The sequence below is a fragment of the Aquarana catesbeiana genome, linkage group LG01, assembly GCF_042186555.1.
Source record: "Aquarana catesbeiana isolate 2022-GZ linkage group LG01, ASM4218655v1, whole genome shotgun sequence".
NCBI lineage: Eukaryota > Metazoa > Chordata > Amphibia > Anura > Ranidae > Aquarana > Aquarana catesbeiana.
This window is the reverse complement of record NC_133324.1, coordinates 531,609,745-531,630,754: the sequence shown is the minus strand read 5'-3', so window position 1 is coordinate 531,630,754 and position 21,010 is coordinate 531,609,745. Positions and strand designations below refer to the sequence as shown.

Sequence of the window (21,010 nt, the reverse complement as noted above, 5' to 3'; positions counted from 1 at the left end):
GAGGTAGAGTTCCTTGAGACCCCTATCTCGCAGGAGGAGGTGGAAAGATCGATAAGTAATACTGCCCTGGGAAAGAGCCCGAGCCCCGACGGATACTCCATATTATACTATAAACAATTTTCTAAACTTTTAGTACCTAAGCTGTGTAATTACTTGAATGCTTTGGGAGAAGGAGAGATGTCCCGAGAGGAGTCACTATTGGTTCATATTACTCTTATTTTAAAAGAAGGGAAGGACCCAGCATGCCCAGGAAGTTATAGGCCAATTTTGTTATTAAATACAGACATTAAAATCTTTGCCAAAATAGTGGCGGACAGGTTGAAAGTCTGGTTACCTAGGTGGGTACACAACGATCAGGTGGGGTTCATTCCTGGGAGGGAGGGGAGAGATAACTTCCTGAAATCCATTTTTTTGATTCAGGAAGCAATCGGGAGAGGTATCCCGGCGGCCCCCATGTCAATTGATGCCAAAAAGGCCTTTGATAGAGTTGACTGGGGGTTCATGTTTGAAACATTGAAGCACTTGGGGGTTGGGGAGAGGATGACGAGATGGATTGCTTCCCTCTACCAACATCCAACGGCCAGAATCAGAGTAAAAGGGACCCTGTCTTCTCCCCTTTATTTAATGGGACAAGACAGGGTTGCCCCCTGTCTCCAATTCTGTTCATAATAACACTGGAACCCCTATTAGCTGCGATTCGCAAGGACCCAGACATTAAAGGAATCCGGGTGGAAGAAAGGGAGTATAAAGTAGCGGCATTTGCAGATGACCTGCTTTGCTATATCTCCAACACCAGAACAATTCCTATAGCGCTGAAGGAGTTTAAGCGCTATGGGGAACTTACAAATTTTAAAATAAATTTGGCTAAATCAGAGCTCTTAAACATAACACTCCCCATGAGAGAGCAGAAGGTGATTCAACCCATTTCCCTCCTTTCTGGTGGGAAAGAGAAATAGGGCTCCTGAGTGACGGGGAACATGGGGGTAAAATACTAAAAATGGCTTATTTATCGGTAAGAGACACCCAGACATACGAAATGGGCTATAAGCTAATGGCAAGGTGGTACGTGACCCCCCAGAGGGCGCATGAGTACGGGTCAGAGAATCCCCCAACTTGTTGGAGGGTGTGTGGAGTCTTAGGAACTTTTGCACATCTCTAGTGGAAGTGCCCCAAAGTACATCTCTATTGGGAGGGAAAAATAGAAGTAATTCTGCAGATAACGGGTGAACGGGTCAAAAAAAATCCATGGACATGCTTGGTTCATGATACAGAGAGGGAGGTGCCCCAATATAGAAAGTCATTAGTTCCATATCTCCTGAATGCTGCTAAAGCTTTGATCCCTTGCTCCTGGAAAACCCCGGAAGCCCCAAGGCTAAAGGAGTGGATAATAAGGCTGGAGTGGGTAAGATCTATGGAAGAGTCAATACACTTGATAAAAGATTCATGGAAGAAATACCAAAGGACATGGCAGAAATGGTTGGAATTTAGGAAAACGAAGAAGTATCTGTTATTGATGGAAACACAGAGGCAGGAGAGAGAGAGGGAGAACTGGGGGTATAATTAAAGTTTGTTCCTATTTTATTTTTTTTTTATATGGGGGTGGGAGGTAAACAATACGTGAATTTTTACAAGGATTGTTCAGAGTTTTATGGCTCTTCTTTGATATTATATATTTTGTATTGATATAAAGTAAAATAAAGAATAAAAGAAAAAAAAACAATAATATGAACAGTTTATTCGATAAGGCTCATGTGGAAACAGTAATACAAATGTCAAAGCATTTATAATACTGAGAAGGATAGGAGATAATTGGAAAAGGCTTACGGTGACACTGGAAGGTCCCCAGAGCAAGGAGGAGCTGATGGCATCCACGGATTGAAAGAACCTGGCAGTGGGGCTGGTGCCAATGTCCACACTGAGCTGAGCCGAACTAGGGCCTCGCTCACTCGCAGGCTGTACACACCTAGGCATGCTGGTGATGGACAAGGGGAAGGCAGTGGTCCACGGGAGCTCCGTGCTCCATGTGTCAGAGTACCGGGTCATTCGACGTGCTGTCGGAGAATAGAGTGGAGCTGCGGTCCGCGGTGGATGTTGCGATGCTCTCTCCGTCTGGGCTAAAGCAGGCATGTGGCTGCCCCCAGATGAAGGTGGGGATGCCCTGGTCCAAGTGTGGAAGCCGGGAGAGGGAACCGGAGCAGGTTAGATGGCGTGCAGCGCTGGTGGAAGCTGTGGATAGTCGGGCTCGGGGACCAGCGTGACCCGCAAGCTACAGGGTTGCCGTGACTATGCATTTCGCACGCATGCACTTTTTCAAATACTTTGAGAAAGCGCATGCACGCGAAGCACGTAGTCACGGATATGATATCCAGTTATGGTCGGTTTCCAGCTGCACTGGGTTCAGTTCCCACTGTACCACATGTTATTTTCTTCACAACCATATATGACCAAAATTTAGCACTGGTGACACCCTGTCAGGGCTGGGCTCAGCCCTTCCTTCTCAAAGCTGGCCGCTCTGCTGTTGGCTAATTGCCAGCTCCTATCTCTCCACAGTGACTCACCTGTTAATAATAATTTGCTCTTCAGTCCTGCCTACTTAAGCTGTCTAATCCAAATGATCTCTGCCTTTGCCTTGGTCACATCTCTAGAGACACTCTCCTGTGTTCCTGTTAAAGACTTGCTTGTCTGACATTCCTTCTGGCTTCAGATCCTGCTTACTGTTCTACTACGCTCCTCTCTGGCTCCCTGACGTTTTGGCTTGTCTGACTATCTGTTCCGGTTCCTGAACTCTGGCTATGTTTTGACTACGTTTACTCTGTTTAACTTTTTTTATTAATAAACAAGTGTGATTTAACTGTACTTCTCTCTATCTGATTCATGGTTTCTGACACACCCGCCATCCCATTACGGTTTAGCCACACAAGTTTAACCTTCACTCTTCTATATTTATTGCTCATTGGAATGCGCTGTGTGTGATGCCTTTGTTTTATTATGTTCCTAAAGCATTCCCATTTTTCCTCCGTGTTCAATGTTTCTAGGATCTGATCCCAACTGATGTCTTGTAGTATTTAGTGCAGTTCAAAAAAGATGGCTCGTTTTTTACCCTTTTCCTATGATTTACGCTAAATATGATCACTAGATCCCAAGTTGTCCCGTATTTCCACATCTATGATCAGATTTGAATTGTTCGTAATTACTAGATCTAGTAATACATTCTAGTCGGGGAATCCACCAATTGGGACATGAAGTTATCCTGTAGTACATTTAGGAAATGACGAGCCTTTAATGAGTGAGCTGTCCACTCTGCCCAGTCAATATCGGGATAGTTGAAGTCCCTCATTATGACGACATTTCCCTGCCTCGCTGTCATTTCTAACTGTGATGAGAGGTCCAGCTCCTCCTCCTTCAGGTTGGGGGGCCTGTAAGATACCCCCACTGCTAAAATCCTGCTTACTTCTTCCCTTTGAAGTTCCACCCACACGAATTCCACCTCCCCCCTTGCCCCGTTTACAATGTCACTCCTCTCTTCCACCCATAAATCATTCTTGATATATAGACACACCCCTCCCCCTCTTCTATTTGTTCTTGGTTTGTCAACTCATCCCCCCCCCGGCAGTAGATATTATGGATATATTCTCACTAGTGCATCCACTAGTACCCTCTGTTGCTCACTGCCGGCTATCGCTTTCTCTGAACCCTCCCTCCAACACCTAGTTTAAAAGCCCATCCAAATTCTTGGCCATCTTTTTTCCCAACAGAGCTGCACCCTCCCCATTCAGGTGCAGCCCGTCCCTACTAAAGAGTTGGTAACCGACTGAAAAGTCAGCCCAGTTCTCTAGGAACCCAAAACCCTCCTTCATATATATATATATATATATATATATATATATATATATATATATATATATATATATATATATATATATATTTAATATAATTTATACAATCCTATACCCACAGTTGATCCAGAGGAAGTAGAAAAAGACAATAAAGCATGATTTAATTTGCTCCAGCAGGGGAAAAATTTCCTTCTTGATCCCCCAAGAGGCAATCGGATTTTCCCTGGATCAACTTTACCTCTAAATATTAGTATCCAGTTATATTATGTGTATCTAGGAAAGAATCAAGGCCTTTCTTGAAACAATCTACTGAGGTGGCCAGAACCAGCTCTTGGGGGAGTCTATTCCACATTTTCACAGCTCTTGCTGTGAAGAAGCCTTTCCATATTTGGAGATTAAATCTCCTTTCCTCTAGACGTAGAGAGTGCCCCCTTGTCCTCTGTGATGACCTTGAATTGAACAACTCGCCACCAAGTTCACTATATGAACCATGTATGTATTTATACATGTTGACCTTATTCTCCTCTTCTCAGTACAGAATAAATTCAGTTCCTCTAATCTATCCTTATAGCTGAGCTCCTCCATGCCTCTTATCAGTTTGATTGCCCTTCTCTGCTCTTTCTCCAGTTCCCCAATATCATTTTTATGAACTGGTGCCTAAAACTGAACTGCAAATTCCAGATTAGGTCTTACTAATGATTTGTACAGACAAAATGAGATCAGTCTATACCTCTCAATACAAGAGGATTTTGCTTGCTTTAGAAACTGCAGCTTGGCATTGCATTCCATTAAGCTTACACCAGAATGTGTAACTATGATATTCCACCAATAGTCCCCATGTAGAAAAATAATTATATTCATATTCATATCAGAAATAGATTAAATGTTCCTTGTTAAGCGTAACCATGATATTCCATCCATAATCCCCATGAAGAACAATAATTATACCCATATTCCTATCAGGGTGTGTATCCATGATATTCCACCTTTAATACCCATGTAGAAAAATACATCTATCCATAATCTTTTCAGAAACAGGTTAACTATGTTCCTTGTTAAGTGTGAGCATGAGAGTTCCTCCCTATAATTCTCTTATATAAAAGCAAGTTTACTCATATTCTTGCCAGAAACAGGTCAAATGCATTATGTGGGATGCGTAACCATGATGTTCCTTCCATAATCCCAACGTAATAAAATTATACCCATGTTCTTATTAGAAACAGGTTAAATTATGTTCCTTGGAATGGGTAATCATAATATGCCACCCATACTCCCTATGTAGAAAATTTATTATATGCATATTATCAGAAATGGTGTTAATATGTTCCTTGTTAAGTGTAACAATATTCCATCCATAATCCCCAAAAAGAACAATATTTATACTCATATTTTGAGTTACAACAGAGCCATTACCATATAGGTGTGTAAATTTTATTTTATTTTTTCTTGGAATGCTGTCTGACTCAGTGATGGAGGTCTTCGTTTTGGAGAAATGGAACGTGACTGTCAAATAGCCCATGGTGCTGCACAGTTTCTTCGTGAAAGATTGTTTGAAGCTTCTGATCCCTACCAAGTACATGTTTGTAATCTATGTGGATTAATGGCAATTGCAAACACCAGAACCCACACCTACGAATGCAGAGGATGTCGAAACAAAACACAAGTAAGTTATCAATTTATCTTAATTCATGTAAAATTTATGTTAAAGGAGAATATGGCCAAAGCTTGTTTGGTCATACTTCTCAGGGTGGGACACAGGAATGCACTTTTGCACAGAGGGAGGTGCTGCAGCCATATAGGTGTGTTTTTTCCCCGAACTCCTCCTTAAAAAATTTCAATTTCTCCAAATATTAGCAAATATTTTCTAAACATTTCTTGTGTAAAATGATAGTACTATTCATAAAGCAGAGCATGTGACATTCACTGTGAAAATGTAAACTGTAATTTACTACTTGAGTACTGCTAGCCTGTATATACTCATTCATGCAACACTACCCAAATTTTATATATATATTTCTTTATCGTACATTATGGGACACAGAGCCTAAGTAATAACTTAATGGGTTATGGGCCACCTTCAGGTGTTGACACTGGTATACCCAATACAGGAAGTTGACTCCCTTTATATAACCCCTCCTCCTTCCAGGAGTACCTCCAGTTTTTTCGCCAGTGTCTAAGGTGTTTGTCACGAGTGAAGATGTGCTCTGAGGAGCTCCAGGAGGGATCCATGCTGGATTTAAAAAAACCTCCACAACCAGATCCATCCACGCCACTGAGGCCACAGGATGGTACCCGGGCCTCGCTTAGAAGAAGGTTTTGCCTGTAAGGCTTCTCTTTGAGGGCTGGACCCTAGGAACCAGGACTCTTTTTTTGGTCATGCTACATCACCTAAAGATTTCCTGAGGGGTGCTATACAGGTCCAAAGGAGTGGAACCCCTATAAGGGACCAGGTTTTTGAAGGTTACTAACATTGCCTGCCATGATGGGTGAAGTTTGGGTCTGTCTGCGAGGATAAGGTAAGGGAAGAAGCCTAGGAACTGCAAAGTCCACCTATGCCTTCCTTTCTTCCATATGAAAATATTGTAATGCCTTTCATCTCCTCTAGAGGGAGTAAAAATACCTTGTGATCTCAGCAGCTGTGTCCAGCTACAAACGGCAGTGTGTGTCCCAGTAGCAGGTGAGGGTTTATAATTGAACAAATGTCCCCCCCCCCCCCCCTCATTTGGGGAAATGAAGGGACTGGGGGTACAGCATTTTTGTGTAAAAGCTGTACTACATCCATGTCTGAATATCTTTACTTCTTTGACAAAATGACAGCACTAAGTAGTACTGCTAGATATAAATACGCCCCCCCAAAAGAAAGAGGAGTGCGGGCGGTTTATTAAACATAGGGGTTTAAGCAGCAACAGAGTTGATGTGAATTAAAACATTTCTGTTTTCACCTGCCTTAAAGCAAATAGAAGCCTCTTCATAGCGGCTGCAGCCTTCCTTCCTTCGGTCTGCATTCAGATCGAATGCCGTGCCTTCCGCGCGCTCACTTCGGTCATTAAAGGAGGGCAGGTCACTGAAGGGGCGTGGCAAAGGCACGTGTGTGCAGGACTCGGCGTCCACGGCGCGCACACTGGGCAATAATCAGGCTCACACCTGAAACCTCTTCAATAAAGCTGGCGCTCTTAGGACAAATAGTCTCCATCAGAGCAGCTGAAGAGTAGAAGCTGTCACACAGGAGCGCTGGGTCACGTAAGCAGTTTATCAGGCATTTCCAGTACAGGAAAATACAATTGTTATTCAGCATCAAAAGCTGATCTGTATGGAAGCAGTTACTACTATTACTCAGCAATTGTATATTTGTCTTAAAGTGCCTCTGCTTTTGTGCTTAGCATTATGACTTCCAGATCTACCACAAAGGTACCAAAAATTCCACCCCCAGGTGCTGGGAACTCCAGTCATGCCTCCACACTATCATCCTCTCCGGAGATACCAGACATGGCAAGCCTGGGTGGGTCATTGGAACCTATTGGTGCTGCAACTGCTTCTCAAACTTTAGCCCTTTGTATATGTGACTGAAGATGCATTGTCCTCTGCCCTGCAGGCCTTAGAAGGAAGATTAGCGGCTTTAATCACATCTTCCCAAGTGGATAGAAAGCGTGCTAGATCCCCTTCCCCCACATCAAACCCTTTACCAAGGGAACAGTGGGCACAGGATGAGGTATTACCCTCAAGCGATCAAGTAAAATGACAAGCCGATTATTCCTCTGCAGAGGAAACAGATGAACCTTTTACAACCTCGCAATCTGAGAGATTGATGGTACAAAATCTTACAGAGATGGTTAGTTCTACTTTCATGCTGCCCCTAACAGAGGCAGTTGAAAGTTTTTGTCTCTTCCTTGGGTTCTTTAAAACACTTACAACCTTTTCATGCGTATCCCATGGAGGAGAAATTCACAGAGATGGAAAGTACCAGCAGTTGACGCTGCGATTTCCAACATCAATAAAAATTTAACTTGCCCAGTAGACAATGCACAAATGCTTAAAGATCCAACAGATAAAAAGTTGGAATTTCTGTTAAAATCCTCTTTTTCCTTGGCAGGTGCCATTTCTCAGCCTGCAGTCGCTGCAATAGGCATCTGTCAGTCCCTAAAGGACCAGTTCAAAGGGCCCTTAAAGAGGTTTCTGCGCAACAGGCCTGTGAGTTGGCCGAACTACCTAAGGCGCTTTGTTTTGCCATAGACGCCATGAAAGACTCTATTCACCAGGTGTCCCGCCTTGCGCTTGTGCCTAGGTCCATGTGGTTAAAAAGTTGATCAGCTGAAGCACCTTGCAAAAAGCTTCTGACTAGTTTCCCCTTTCATGGGGAGTGACTATTTGGGGATGACTTGGATAAGTATATCCAAACGATTTCTAGTGGGAAGAGTATTCTTTTGCCAGTCAAAAGAAAAGATAAACGTCCTTCATTTAAACTGTCTTTTTCCCCTGCGCCAGTTGCATCCACCTCTAGGCAGTGGCGATGGCCTCTGCCATCAGACTCTAGAGGAAAGTCTCAGGGTCAGGTCCAGGCTCAAAAGAAGACCTGGGGCCGCAAATCTGCAAAGCAGAATACTAAAGCCACATCATGAAGAGGCGTTTCCCCTCACCAAGGTGGGAGGAAGACTTCTGTAATACTCAGAAGTCTGGCAAAGAGCATCCGTTGACATTAGGGATGCATACCTACATGTCCCTATATTTCCCGCTCATCAAAGGTTTCTGCTATTCAAAGTCGAACAGCAGCACTTTCAGTTTGTAGCTTTGCCCTTCGGGCTAGCTACAGCACCCTGGGTATTCACAAAAGTACTGGCCCCACCTCTAGCCAGGTTAAGGGCACAGGGCATAGAGCATAACAGTCCTGGTGTACCTAGACGATCTATTGTTAATAGACCAGACAGTGGCTCGCTTGGAGCCAAGTTGTACGCATTACAACGAGTTACCTGACAGATCTGGGTTGGATTCTCAACCTAGAAAATTTTTCCTTAAAACCGCTAAGAAGGCTGGAGTATTTGGGCTTGATTATACACAGCCCAGAAAAAAAGGTATCTTTACCTCCAGCAAAGATCAGCTCCATACAAGAGCTGGTGCGGATGGTCAGGTTGAAAAGGAATCCCTCAATTCGCCTTTGCATGAGGTTAGAAAAGATGGCAGCTTCATTCAAAGCAGTCCCCTATGCCCAGTTCCATTCAAGACTGTTGCAAAACAGTATGCTGTCTGCTTGGAACAAAACGATCCAAGCTCTGGATTTGCCACTGCGGCTGTCCCCAAGAGTGGCCCAAAGTCTCGGTTACGAACCCAAAATCTGCTGAAGGGAAAATCCTTCAGACCAATTATCTGGGAAGTAGTAACAGATGCCAGCCTTTCAGGCTGGGGAGCAGTACTAGAGAAGATGACTGTCCAAGGACACAGTGGTCAAGAACCGAAAGAGCCTTGCCCATAACATCCTAGAGATTCGGGCAGTGCGTCTGGCTCTGAAAACCTGGACTTCCAGGTTAAAGAATAGTCCTGTCAGGAACCAATCCGACAATTCCACGGCTCTGGCTTATATCAATCACCAAGGGGGCACCAAGAGTGTCTCAGCTCAGAGAGAGGTGAACCTTATTCTAACTTGGGCAGAAAAGAATGTTCCTTGCCTATCAGCAGTCTTCATCCCGGGAGTAAAGAATTGGCAGGCGGACTACTTGAGTCGCCAGCAGTTATTCCCAGGGGAATGGTCTCTTCACCCTGACATTTTTCTGTCTCTCTGCCAAAGATGGGGGACTCCAGATGTAGATCTTCTAGCGTCCAGGTTCAACATGAAGTTAGTCAACTTTGTGTCCGAGACAAGGGATCCACTCGCATGCGGAACAGATGCGTTGGTGACTTCGTGGAATCAGTTCTCACTGATCTCTGCATTCCCCCCTATTCTAGTTGCTGCCACGACATCTTTGCAGGATCAAGCTGGAAAGAAGGCTGGTAATTCTGGTAGCACCAGCATGGCCCAGAAGTTCATGGTACACACAAATCGTAAAGATGGCAGTGGAGGGTCCATGGTCCCTCCCACTAAGGCCAGACCTGCTCTCATAGGGGCCGATATTCCATCCTTCCTTACGGTCTCTACATTTAACAGCTTGGCTATTGAAACCCACATTCTGAAGAAACGGGTCAGTTATCTCTACTTTGATTAATGCAAGGAAGCCAGCGTCCAGAGCTATATATTATAGAATCTGGAAGGCTTATGTTTCCTGGTGTGAATCCAGGGGTTGGCACCCTCGGAGATATATCATAGGCAGAATTCTTGCCTTTCTACAATTAGGCGTAGAGATAAAGTTGGCCTTGAGTGTACTATTACCTACCTGGCGGTATGATTATTTCAGATTTTTGATGCTGAAAGCGGTACAATTATTTTGCATGAAAATTTGGCGTTTTATATTGTAGGCCTGTAGTTCTTAGGAATAACTCACTTAAATCTGTCCAAACGAGTCTAGTAGACATCCGGGGTATGATAAAGTTTGAAAAACAAAATCATAAATTATAATATAAATAACTATAAATAATTATACCAAATAATACTAAAAATTATTCAATAATGTAATCAAATCAAAAACACTAAAATTTGCTCAGTTGCAGAATTGTCACTGTCATTACTTTTCAGTGTTTGATGACGGATCTCCCCACAAATCACTATCGCTCAATTCTGCGAGTGATTCTAATTTATTATCGCTGTTTTCTAGCTGGTCTAAAACCCCTTTTGATGTAAAGGGGCGGTTTTGGTTGCTATGGACAATCTCCAGTTTCCAGGCAGAAAGAACAGTTTTTATAATATAAAACTGCATGCAGGGCACTGGAGCAACCACTAGGGACAAAAGGGAGGTGAAATAATTTCATACAGTAATGTAATCTGTAAGATTACAGTATACTGTATGTATTGTGTGTATTTCACTTTTTGAATTTGGCGCCGTTCTCCGTTGCAATGCTTGCAGAGAACGGAGCTCGGCTCCGTGATGAATCAAGCGGAGGACGAGCCACTCACACTGCGGGGAGACATCGCAGGATTCAGAGGACAAGGTAAGTAAGCTCTTCCTGGATCCTGCGTTGCGATCCCGAGTCTGGCTTGGGGTTACTGCTTTTGGTTCTGAAATTCCACCCCGAACCAGACTCGGGAATACCGCCAGGGAGGTTAAGGGCCAAGTCTCAGCCTTGTCAATTTTATTTCAAAGACCCCTTGTTATGCATTCTTTAGTCCGAGTTTTATGCAAGGGGCGATGCGGATTAATCCGCCAGTTAAATCAACTTTAAGCCCTTGGGACTTAAATTTAGTTTTGTCAGTGTTACAAAAACAGCCATTTGAACCGATACAGCATATTCCCTTATGCCCCGTACACTCAAGCGGAATTTCCCTTGGAAAAATCTTGTATGGTTTTTCAGACGGAATTCCGCTCAAGCTTGGCTTCCATACACACGGTCACACAAGTTCTCTGAACTTTCGATCGTCAAGAACGCGGTGACGTACAACACAATGACGAGCCGAGAAAATGAACTTCAATGCTTCCAAACATGCGTCGAATTGTTTCCGAGCATGTGTGATTTTTTGCACATCGAAATTGCATACAGACTATCACATTTTCGGGTGGGAACTTTTTCCGACCCAAAAATAGAGAACCTGCTCTCAATCTTTTGCTGGCTGGAATTCTGCCAGCAAAAGTCCGATGGAGCATACACATGGTCGCATTTTCCGACCAAAAGCTCTGTTTTGCTGGTGGCATTTTCGGTCGTGTGTATGGGGCATTAGTCCTTCTGACAAGGAAGCTGGTATTTTTGGTTGCTATATCCTCAGCAAGGAGGGTTTCGGAATTGGCTGCTCTTTCTTGTAAAGAGCCATATTTGATTTTTCATGGGGACAGAGTGGTGTTGCGCCCTTGTCCAGGTTTTTGCCAAAAGTAGTTTCAGATTTTCACCTGAACCAAGATATTGTCCTGCCATCATTTTTTCCAAAGCTATATTTCAGGGAAGAAAAGTCACTACATTGTCTTGATGTGGTGAGAGCAGTGAAAATCTATTTAAAGACAACTGCTCAGATTCGTAAGACTGATGTCTTATTTATTCTGCCAAAGGGTCCTAAGAAAGGACAGGCAGCGTCAAAATCCACTGTCGCTAAGTGGATTTGACAAGTGATAATTCAAGCTTAAGGGGTAAAATCCCCCCCCCGTTTCAGGTTAAGGCGCACTCTACCAGGTCGGTTAATGCTTCTTGGGCAGTGCATCACCAGGCCTCCATGGCTCAGATCTGCAAGGCCGCAACTTGGTCTTCAGTACATTCACAAAATTTTATCAAGTGGATGTAAGGCGGTATGAGGATATCGCCTTCGGCGCAGTGTGCTGCAGGCAGCCGTATAGGTCCTCAGGTCTGGGGGTGCCCTACGGTTTGTCTCTCCCTCCCCTCAAACAGCATTGCTATGGGATGTCCCATTAAGTTATTACTTAGGCTCTGTATCCCATGATGTACGATAAAGAAAATAGGATTTTTATAACAGCTTACCTGTAAAATCCTTTTCTTCCCCTCTTTTGTGGGGTTTAAGTATTTTGCTTTGCTACAAAAACTGAGGTACTCCTGGAAGGAGGAGGGGTTATATAGGGGAGTCAACTTCCTGTATTGGGTATACCAGTGTCAACATCTGAAGGTGGCCCATAACCTATTAAGTTATTACTTAGGCTCTGTGTCCCATGATGTACTCCAAGAAAAGGATTTTACAGGTAAGCGGTAATAAAAATTCTATTTTTTACGACCAATGAACCTCTCCCTTTTTTTTTTTTTTTGTGTTATTTACTATACAAAAGAAAAAGAGCAAGCACTTGGGTCTGTGCTCATTTACATTTCACCTTATGGAAAAAGGAAAATGATCCCGCAATCATCGATGGTCAGTTGGCAGCCATTCATAATGGGCACACTGGCTGTGTGAGTGCTCTGTTAATACCAGCACTACAGAAATACACGTCCACCACCCTGCTTTTTTTTTTTTTTTTTTTTTTTTACAATACAGCATTTAAAACACATGCACCAGGAGGAAGCACCTTCAGTAAATGTTTGAGGGGCTGTTACATTTATAAATATAACATTTTAATTGCAGTACAGGTTATTGACGATACCTTCCCCTGTTGAACTGGTAAAGAGGTCCTCTGGGTCCCTAATCTTAATGTTTAAATTGTGCCTCTCACTATGTGAACGTCATAAGGATACAGTACCTGACCGCGAGATTGTGTTTGGTTTGTGTGAGATGGTATCGCGCAGGTTCCCCGCGACAGGGTACTGTGCATGTCGCGCTGGCTCACTCATCGGGAAAGGAAAACTTTGTTTTCCTTTCCCGATGAATGACAGGCAGTGCTGACAGCTGTCTAGTATGAATCCTGTGGGGGAACGCCGCGCCAAATTTTAAATGAAAAAAACGGCGTGGGTCCCCCCCCCAGGGGCATACCAGGCCCTTAGGTCTGGTATGGATTGTAAGGGGAACCCCCTACTCCAAAAAATCTGCGCGGGGGTCCCCCCAAAATCCATACCAGACCCTTATCTGAGCACGCAGCCCGGCTGGCCACGAAAGGGGGTGGGGACGAGCGAGCGCCCCCCCCTCCTGAGCCGTACCAGGCCGCATGCCCTCAAGATAGGGGGGTGGGTGCCTTGGGGGAGGGGGGCGCCCTGCGGGCCCCACCCAAAGCACCTTGTCCCCATGTTGATGAGGGCAAGGGCCTCTTCCCGACAACCCTGGCCGTTGGTTGTCGAAATCTGCGGGCGGAGGGCTTATCGGAATCCGGGAGCCCCCTTTAATAAGGGGGCCCCCAGATCCCGGCCCCCCACCCTGTGTGAATGAGTATGGGGTACATGGTACCCCTACCCATCCACCTAGGGAAAAGTGTCAATAAAAAACAAACACAGTACACAGGTTTTAAGAGTAATTTATTAGTCGGCTCTGGGGTCTTCTTCCGACTTCGGGGGGTCTCCTTCCGACTTCTCCCGGTGTTTGGCCTCTTCTCTCGGTGTTCGGCCTCTTCTCCCGAGCCCCGCCGCTATCTTCTCCCAGCTCTTTTGCCAGTGAGGGGCCCGGTCTGCTGTCACTGTCTTGCCGCCGCTGTCCCGTCGCTTCTTCTCTTCTTCCAATGTTGACACGACGCTCTATCCGGCTGGAATGCTTTGTGCGAGCTGCGGAGCCATTTATTTAGGTGGTGACCCCGCCCCCTTGTGACGTCATGGTCCCAGCATGCGCAGGGACTCTGGCGTCCTAAGAGGGCGTGACCCCAGAGTCCCTGCGCATGCTGGGACCATGACGTCACAAGGGGGCGGGGTCACCGCTTATATAAATGGCTCCGCAGCTCGCACAAAGCATTCCAGCCGGAGAGAGCGTCGTGTCAACATCGGAAGAAGCGACGAGACAGCGGCGGCAAGACAGCGGCAGCAGACCGGGCCCCTCGCTGGCAAAAGAGCTGGAAGAAGATAGCGGCGGGGCCAGGGAGAAGAGGCCGAACACCCGGGAGAAGTCGGAAGGAGACCCCCCGAAGTCGGAAGAAGACCCCGGAGCCGACTAATAAATTACTCTTAAAACCTGTGTACTGTGTTTTTTTTTTAAATTGACACTTTTCCCTAGGTGAATGGGTAGGGGTACCATGTACCCCATACTCATTCTCACAGGGTGGGGGGCCGGGATCTGGGGGCCCCCTTATTAAAGGAGGCTCCTGGATTCCGATAAGCCCCCCGCCCGCAGACCCCGACAACCAACGGCCAGGGTTGTCGGGAAGAGGCCCTTGTCCTCATCAACATGGGGACAAGGTGCTTTGGGGTGGGGGGGCCGCAGGGTGCCCCCCTCCCCCAAGGCACCCACCCCCCCATGTTGAGGGCATGCGGCCTGGTGCGGCTCAGGAGGGGGGGGGTGCTCGCTCCTCCCCACCCCCTTTCCTGACCGGCCCAGGCTGTGTGCTCGGATAAGGGTCTGGTATGGATTTTGGGGGGACCCCCACGCCGATTTTTTGGCGTAGGGGGTTCCCCTTATCCATACCAGACCCAAGGGCCTGGTATGCCCCTGGGGGGGAACCCACGCCATTTTTTTTATTTAAAATTTGGCGTGGCGTTCCCCCACAGGATTCATACTAGACAGCTGTCAGCACTGCCTGTCATTCATCGCGAAAGGAAAACAAAGTTTTCCTTTCCCGACGAGTGAGCCATCTCGGCGCTGGCTCCTGCGACGGGGCTCGCAGGTGTCAAATCTCGCCGAGAAATGCAGCGAGATTGACACAATATCGCGGCCACCTACTGTATATTTGAACTTTAACAGATTGACTTGCAGTGTTGAGGAGGTATGAAGAGCATCACTCCACTATTTGTGTTCTGTATAACGGACGTCCTCTAGCTGCATAGCATTTTGACAATAACCCTGCTGGATGTTTGATGTACAGTGCTATTTGTCTAATAGGAGGTATTGCAATAATAATGTGTGCAAGAGCAAAACCAACCTATTATAGACAGCATATTGAAGAGGTGAGGTTGGGAAATCCTGCCCAATCTGTGTGTGGCGCAGGGGTTGTCGTTCAGCAGTATTACTGTGCAAATGCAGACTTCATAAATACATCCAGGTCAGAAGTTTTGCAGATTTAAATAGAAAAGCTGCAAATTTAGAAAATTGTTTTGAAATTTGGAACGATGTCTAGGCTAACAAGGAAAAAAAAAGCACATGCCACCCCTTTTACCTTAAAATTTCACTTCCCAGTATTAAAAGCTTGGCATAGGACAGAGTTCCACAAAAGTCATGTAATTATATTTGGAACTATATTTGTAATTTCACACCCCCAGATATGCCGGAATATATAAATGTAGTCATATCATATTATTAGTGTACATTCCTATGGCTGGCTAATTCAGTATGATTCTATATTGTCTGACTTTTTTTCTTTTTTTTTTTTTTTTAGATATCCTTGGTGCGAATGCCTTATGCCTGCAAACTTCTATTTCAGGAGCTTATGTCGATGAGCATTGCACCACGCATGATGTCGTCCTAGTTCAACTTTTTTGTATTAGCACTGTTATGGGATCAATAGGCAGTTCTAATAGATATCACAGTATCAACCCAAGAACAATATTTTTTTTCATTAATATGTGACATGCAGTATGGTTGTATCACATTTGTTTTGTTTTATAGGATATGAACTGTAGATTTAAAAGTGGAGCTCAAGGTTTATTTTTGTGTTTTGTATAGAGTAGGCAAGAGCATCTGTCATTTTTATACTGCAGTCTGTGTCCCAGTTTAGGAGAAATCACCTCGCATCATTTCTTTCAATAGTTTGGAGGAAATTTCCTTATTAGGGACACAAATAAAAACTACTGGAGGTTCTGACTCTTGACCATTTTAGCTAAAGCCAAACTTGTTTTTAGAAGTACTGCTTCATATAGTAGGGCTATGTATAAAGTGTCTGACTTAGGAAAAGCTTGTGTTTTCTTCCTAGAAACCTATTTTCTTTTATGCATGTTCCAACTTTGTCTAGCAGCAGGGAGTAGTGGAAGTTATTAAATGTTTAGAGAAATTGTTAGTTTTTGTCAGGCAGACACTTGGGCTGCTTTCACACTGATAAGATTTTACAGCATTATTTCCTTGCTAAAAACACAGCAAAAACGAAATCCCTTTAAATCCTATGGAACTCTTCACACCACTGTGCTTCCATGTATGGTGCATTTTGAAAAGTCCTGCATGCTGCATTTTTGGGGTGCTTTTCAAAACTGCACCAAAATCACAGCTACAAGTTGAAATTTAAAAAAAAGTGTGGTAAACTCATCAAAAATGCATGTACCCAGAAAACGCATCAAAAACACGGCAAAAACGCACATGTGTTTTTAACAAGTTTTGCTACAGAGCAGTATGAAAGCAGCCTTAATACAATACATATGAGACCTATGTGTGTTGAAAACTTCAACACTTATCTTTTGTCTAATCCTGCCTTGACAGTGAAACATTTTAGATTTATTTTTTGTTGTTGAATAAACAATTTGAAATAAAGTATCCATTATTCATTTCTTCTAGTTAAATTACATAGGTTTACATTACATAAATTATTATTACAAAATAATTCTGTGACTAGAGTTAGTATCAAGATGACCTTTAGGGTCTCTACTCATCCTCCTTACGCCCTCGGGGCGAGGTTACTGGTAACCAACTATGGCTGATCTGAAGATCGTATCGTACAATGTCCGTGGCCTAGCCTCTCCATCCAAATGCAGTAAGTTGTGGCTTGAGACAAAGAGACTGGGTGCACATATCTTACTTTTGCAGGAGACTCATTTCAGGACTGACTCGGTCCCCCGCCTCCCCATGCATATATATAATCAGTGGTTCCTCAGCAACTCACCCAGACCTAAATCTGATGTAGTTGCAGTTGCAATACATAAGAATTGCCCTTTTATTCCCCTAGATCACTATGCGGACCCTGACGGCAGATTTGTCTTTTTGAAAGGCACTCTGTTCGACCATAAGCTTACACTCGTTACGCTGTATGCTCCCAATTCTAGGCAGTTGGAATTTTTGGATAAGGTTTGGATACTCTTTCCACTTTCCGAGAGGGGCGTCTGGTGTTGGGAGGGGACTTTAATGTCTGCCCTGACCCGCAGTTGGATACCTCCTCTGGCCGCTCTACACATTTGTTCGCTTTTCTTAAACGCTTCCGTAAAACCTTACATGCTAATCATCTGGTCGACTGCTGGAGAGTGACTCACCCCACTGTAAAAGACTTTAGCTACTACTCTACCACACATAAAGTATATACACGGATAGACCTCCTATTGGTGGACCAATGCTTTTTGGATCGCTCTCCGGCTCGTCGATCGGATCATTGACGATCTCCGACCATGCACCCATCTCCTACTCCCTAGCTCCTCTATCTCCAGAGGTCCGTCATTGTACATGGCAGTTGAATGAAAACCTACTGGATGATGCTGTGGCTCAAAAGCAGATATCAGATACTATCTCTCTATATTTTAAAGAGAATATGACGAGAGACAGGGGTGGCATATGTATGGGAAGGACATAAGGCCGTGATACAGGGCAAATTTATTTCCCAGGGATCTAGACTCAAAAAGCCACGCTGTGGGGAACTTCAATCCCTGCTGACCCAACTGCGCACGGCAGAGCTCAAACGCTAAATGACGCCACTCCTCTATGAGGAGTTGATAGCCCTCAGAGAAAAGCTTTCCGACATGTTAGAAACGCGAACTCGGGATAGACTGCGATATGTTTCTCATAAATTCTACCAGTTTGGAAATAAATGTGGTAAATTACTAGCTAGGGCCCTTAAACAACAACGCACATCCGGCCATGTCCATAGGCTCCAAACTACCTCAGGCTCCCAAACTGTACTATCTTCCAAAATTGCGGAAAGGGTTTCGGGAATATTATGCCCAACTTTATAAACTCCCTGCCACACTCACCGGTCATACGCCCTTGCGTAAGGTGGAGTGTATTACACAATATCTAGAAGAAGCACTAACTCCACAGCTATCGAAACAAATTAGTCAGCAGCTAGACAGGCCTATAGGTCTAACAGAGATTGAAGCTATTATTAAGGACCTTCCGCAAAGAACAAGTCCTGGTCCAGATAGGCTTACCAATGCCTACTATCGCACATTTTCTCACCTTTTGTCTGCTCGCATGTGCACATATTTTAATACCCTGGCGTCGGGCACCACCCCTCCAAAGGAGGCGTTGATGGGGCACATTACTGTCCTTCCAAAAGAGGGTAAAGATCCCTCCATCCCTAGCAGCTATAGGCTGATCTCGCTGTTGAACACTGACATTAAGATCTTCGCGAAGGTACTGGCCAATCGCCTTAAACTCGTCCTCCCGACGGTAATTCACACAGACCAAACGGGCTTTATAACAGGCAGGGAGGCCAGGGATAATTCCAATCGAGCTATACAACTGATCCACTGGGCGAACCTGCAGCGGCCCAGTGCACCCTGTCTCCTTTTATCTACGGACACTGAAAAAGCTTTTGACAGGGTGGACTGGGCCTACCTCCAGGTGGTGCTATCTAGATTGGGCCTGGGAAATAATCTGCTCCGATGGATAGGCTCCTTATACAGCTCCCCGGAAGCACGAGTTAAAGTCAACGGGACGCTCTCTAATCCTTTCCCCGTACGAAACGGTACAAGGCAGGGGTGCCCTTTGTCCCCTCTGATATTTGCCCTCACCCTGGAACCGCTACTTAACATGATACGGTCTAACCCTAACATTAAGGGGCTCACGGTAGGGACAACAGAACATAAATTATCGGCGTATGCCGATGACGTTTTATTTTATGTCACAGACCCACTGATCTCCCTCCCTAACATTATGTCGGAGTTACGGAGATTTTATTCTCTCTCCAACTTTAAAATTAATTACAGTAAATCGGAGATTCTCCCTCTCAATATCCCTCCTACGATGCGCTCACAACTACAAGCCTCATTTTCCTTCACGTGGTGCTGCTCCTCCTTAAAATATTTAGGCATTCACCTTCCAGCTACCATTGCACAATTATACACGTGTAACTTTGCCCCCTTACTCACAACTATTAAGGCTTATCTAACAAGATGGGACGGTACTACCTTCTCGTGGATGGGACGAGTCAGTATCCTAAAAATGAATATACTGCCTAGAATTCTTTTCTACCTCCAGATGATACCTATTGCTTTACCCAGATCTCTCTTCTCGGCCCTCAACGGTCTGTTTGTAAAATTTATATGGCAGGGTCATGTACCCCGTTTGGCCGTCCGTATGCTGCAACGTCCTAAGAGTTTAGGGGGGTTGGGAGTCCCTTCAATACGCAGGTATTATGAGGCGGTTGCCCTACAGAGGATTCTCGATTGGCAACACCATACCACCACCAAATCTTGGGGTCCTCTTGAGAAGTTTCTGGCTGGGCGTAATTTCTCATGCTCCGTGGTTCCCTCGGGAAAGCCGAGGCCTTTTGAGCTTCGTGTCGCCGGTCCCTGTCCACGTCCTGAAACTATGGGATGCACTAAATATACGGGAGCGGTTATCACAGCCGATATCCCCACTTGCACCTCTTGGGGGCTTTCCCTGGTTCACTCCAGGGGAACACCTCTCCTATTTTCACACGTGGACGGGAGACGGGGAAGTTCGCTGTGGAAGGTTTGTACATGAACAGGGTTTAGTTTCCCTGGATTGACTTCGCTCCCAGTTTGGTAGCTTCCCGATGGATGGATGGCGCTATAGAGAATTGCAACACTTTATTAACAGTTTGCCTCATCCGGTCCGACCTCTCTCCCCTAACCCCATTTGAAAAACTATGCAAATCTGAGGGACCCATCCCTCACTCTATTTCTTTGCTCTATGAGATGTTGCAGTCTACGGAGTCCCAGGGCAAACCAATATATATACGGGAATGGGAGCGAGACCTACAGCATACATTCACAGAAGCCCAATTGAGCCACTTATACCAGCTTACTCACAAGAGCTCAGTGGACACTAAAATGCAAGAAAATAGCTTTAAGCTATTGACTCGCTGGTATAGAGTCCCAACGACTTTGGTCAGGATATATCCGACAGCTTCTGCCGCATGCTGGAGGGGCTGCGGGCTTCGGGGCACTTTCCTGCATATTTGGTGGGAATGCCCGAGGCTCTGGCCCTTTTGGCAGGATATTAAGGCCCAGATAAAAGTTATCTTGGATGTTGATTTACAAGACTCCCCATTGGAGTTCTTACTGCATGTGCCGTCCACTCCTCTAAGCCATTACCACAAATCAATTCTTCCGCACCTCTTAAATGCAGCCCGACGTCTGATTCCTATACATTGGAAGTCGGCCCACATCACAGGGCAAAACGATTGGGTGTGACTACTATATTCAATTATGGCAGCGGAGGAGTGGATGGTAAAGTGCAGAGACTTGTATGACAAATTCTACGCTACATGGTCAACTTGGATACATTATATGTCTAATGCGGCGTTGTCACTATCTTCTGCTACTCCTGGGCAGGTACCTTGATAATGTTGGTACATATTCAATTTCTGGAGGATGAGACCCACACACTATACATTCCCAGGTTTTCTATATCAGTATATGATTTACACCTATTGCTGTCGTGCTGTATAACCCTTAAACTTGTTCTTGGTTTTTGAGTATACCCATTCCCTTTCATCCCC

General features: G+C 45.0%; 1 protein-coding gene across 1 annotated transcript in view; it reads left to right on the top strand.

The window, feature by feature from the left end:
* Positions 1-16,869, top strand: part of POLR2B (RNA polymerase II subunit B) — a 575,272-nt gene extending 558,403 nt beyond the window's left edge. Inside the window, exons 24-25 of the mRNA XM_073594755.1 lie at positions 5,304-5,499; positions 15,788-16,869. Coding sequence (XP_073450856.1) covers positions 5,304-5,499; positions 15,788-15,877 — 286 coding nt within the window. The 3' untranslated portion in view covers positions 15,878-16,869. The remainder of the gene's footprint in view (positions 1-5,303; positions 5,500-15,787) is intronic.
* Positions 16,870-21,010: the final 4,141 nt, after the last annotated feature.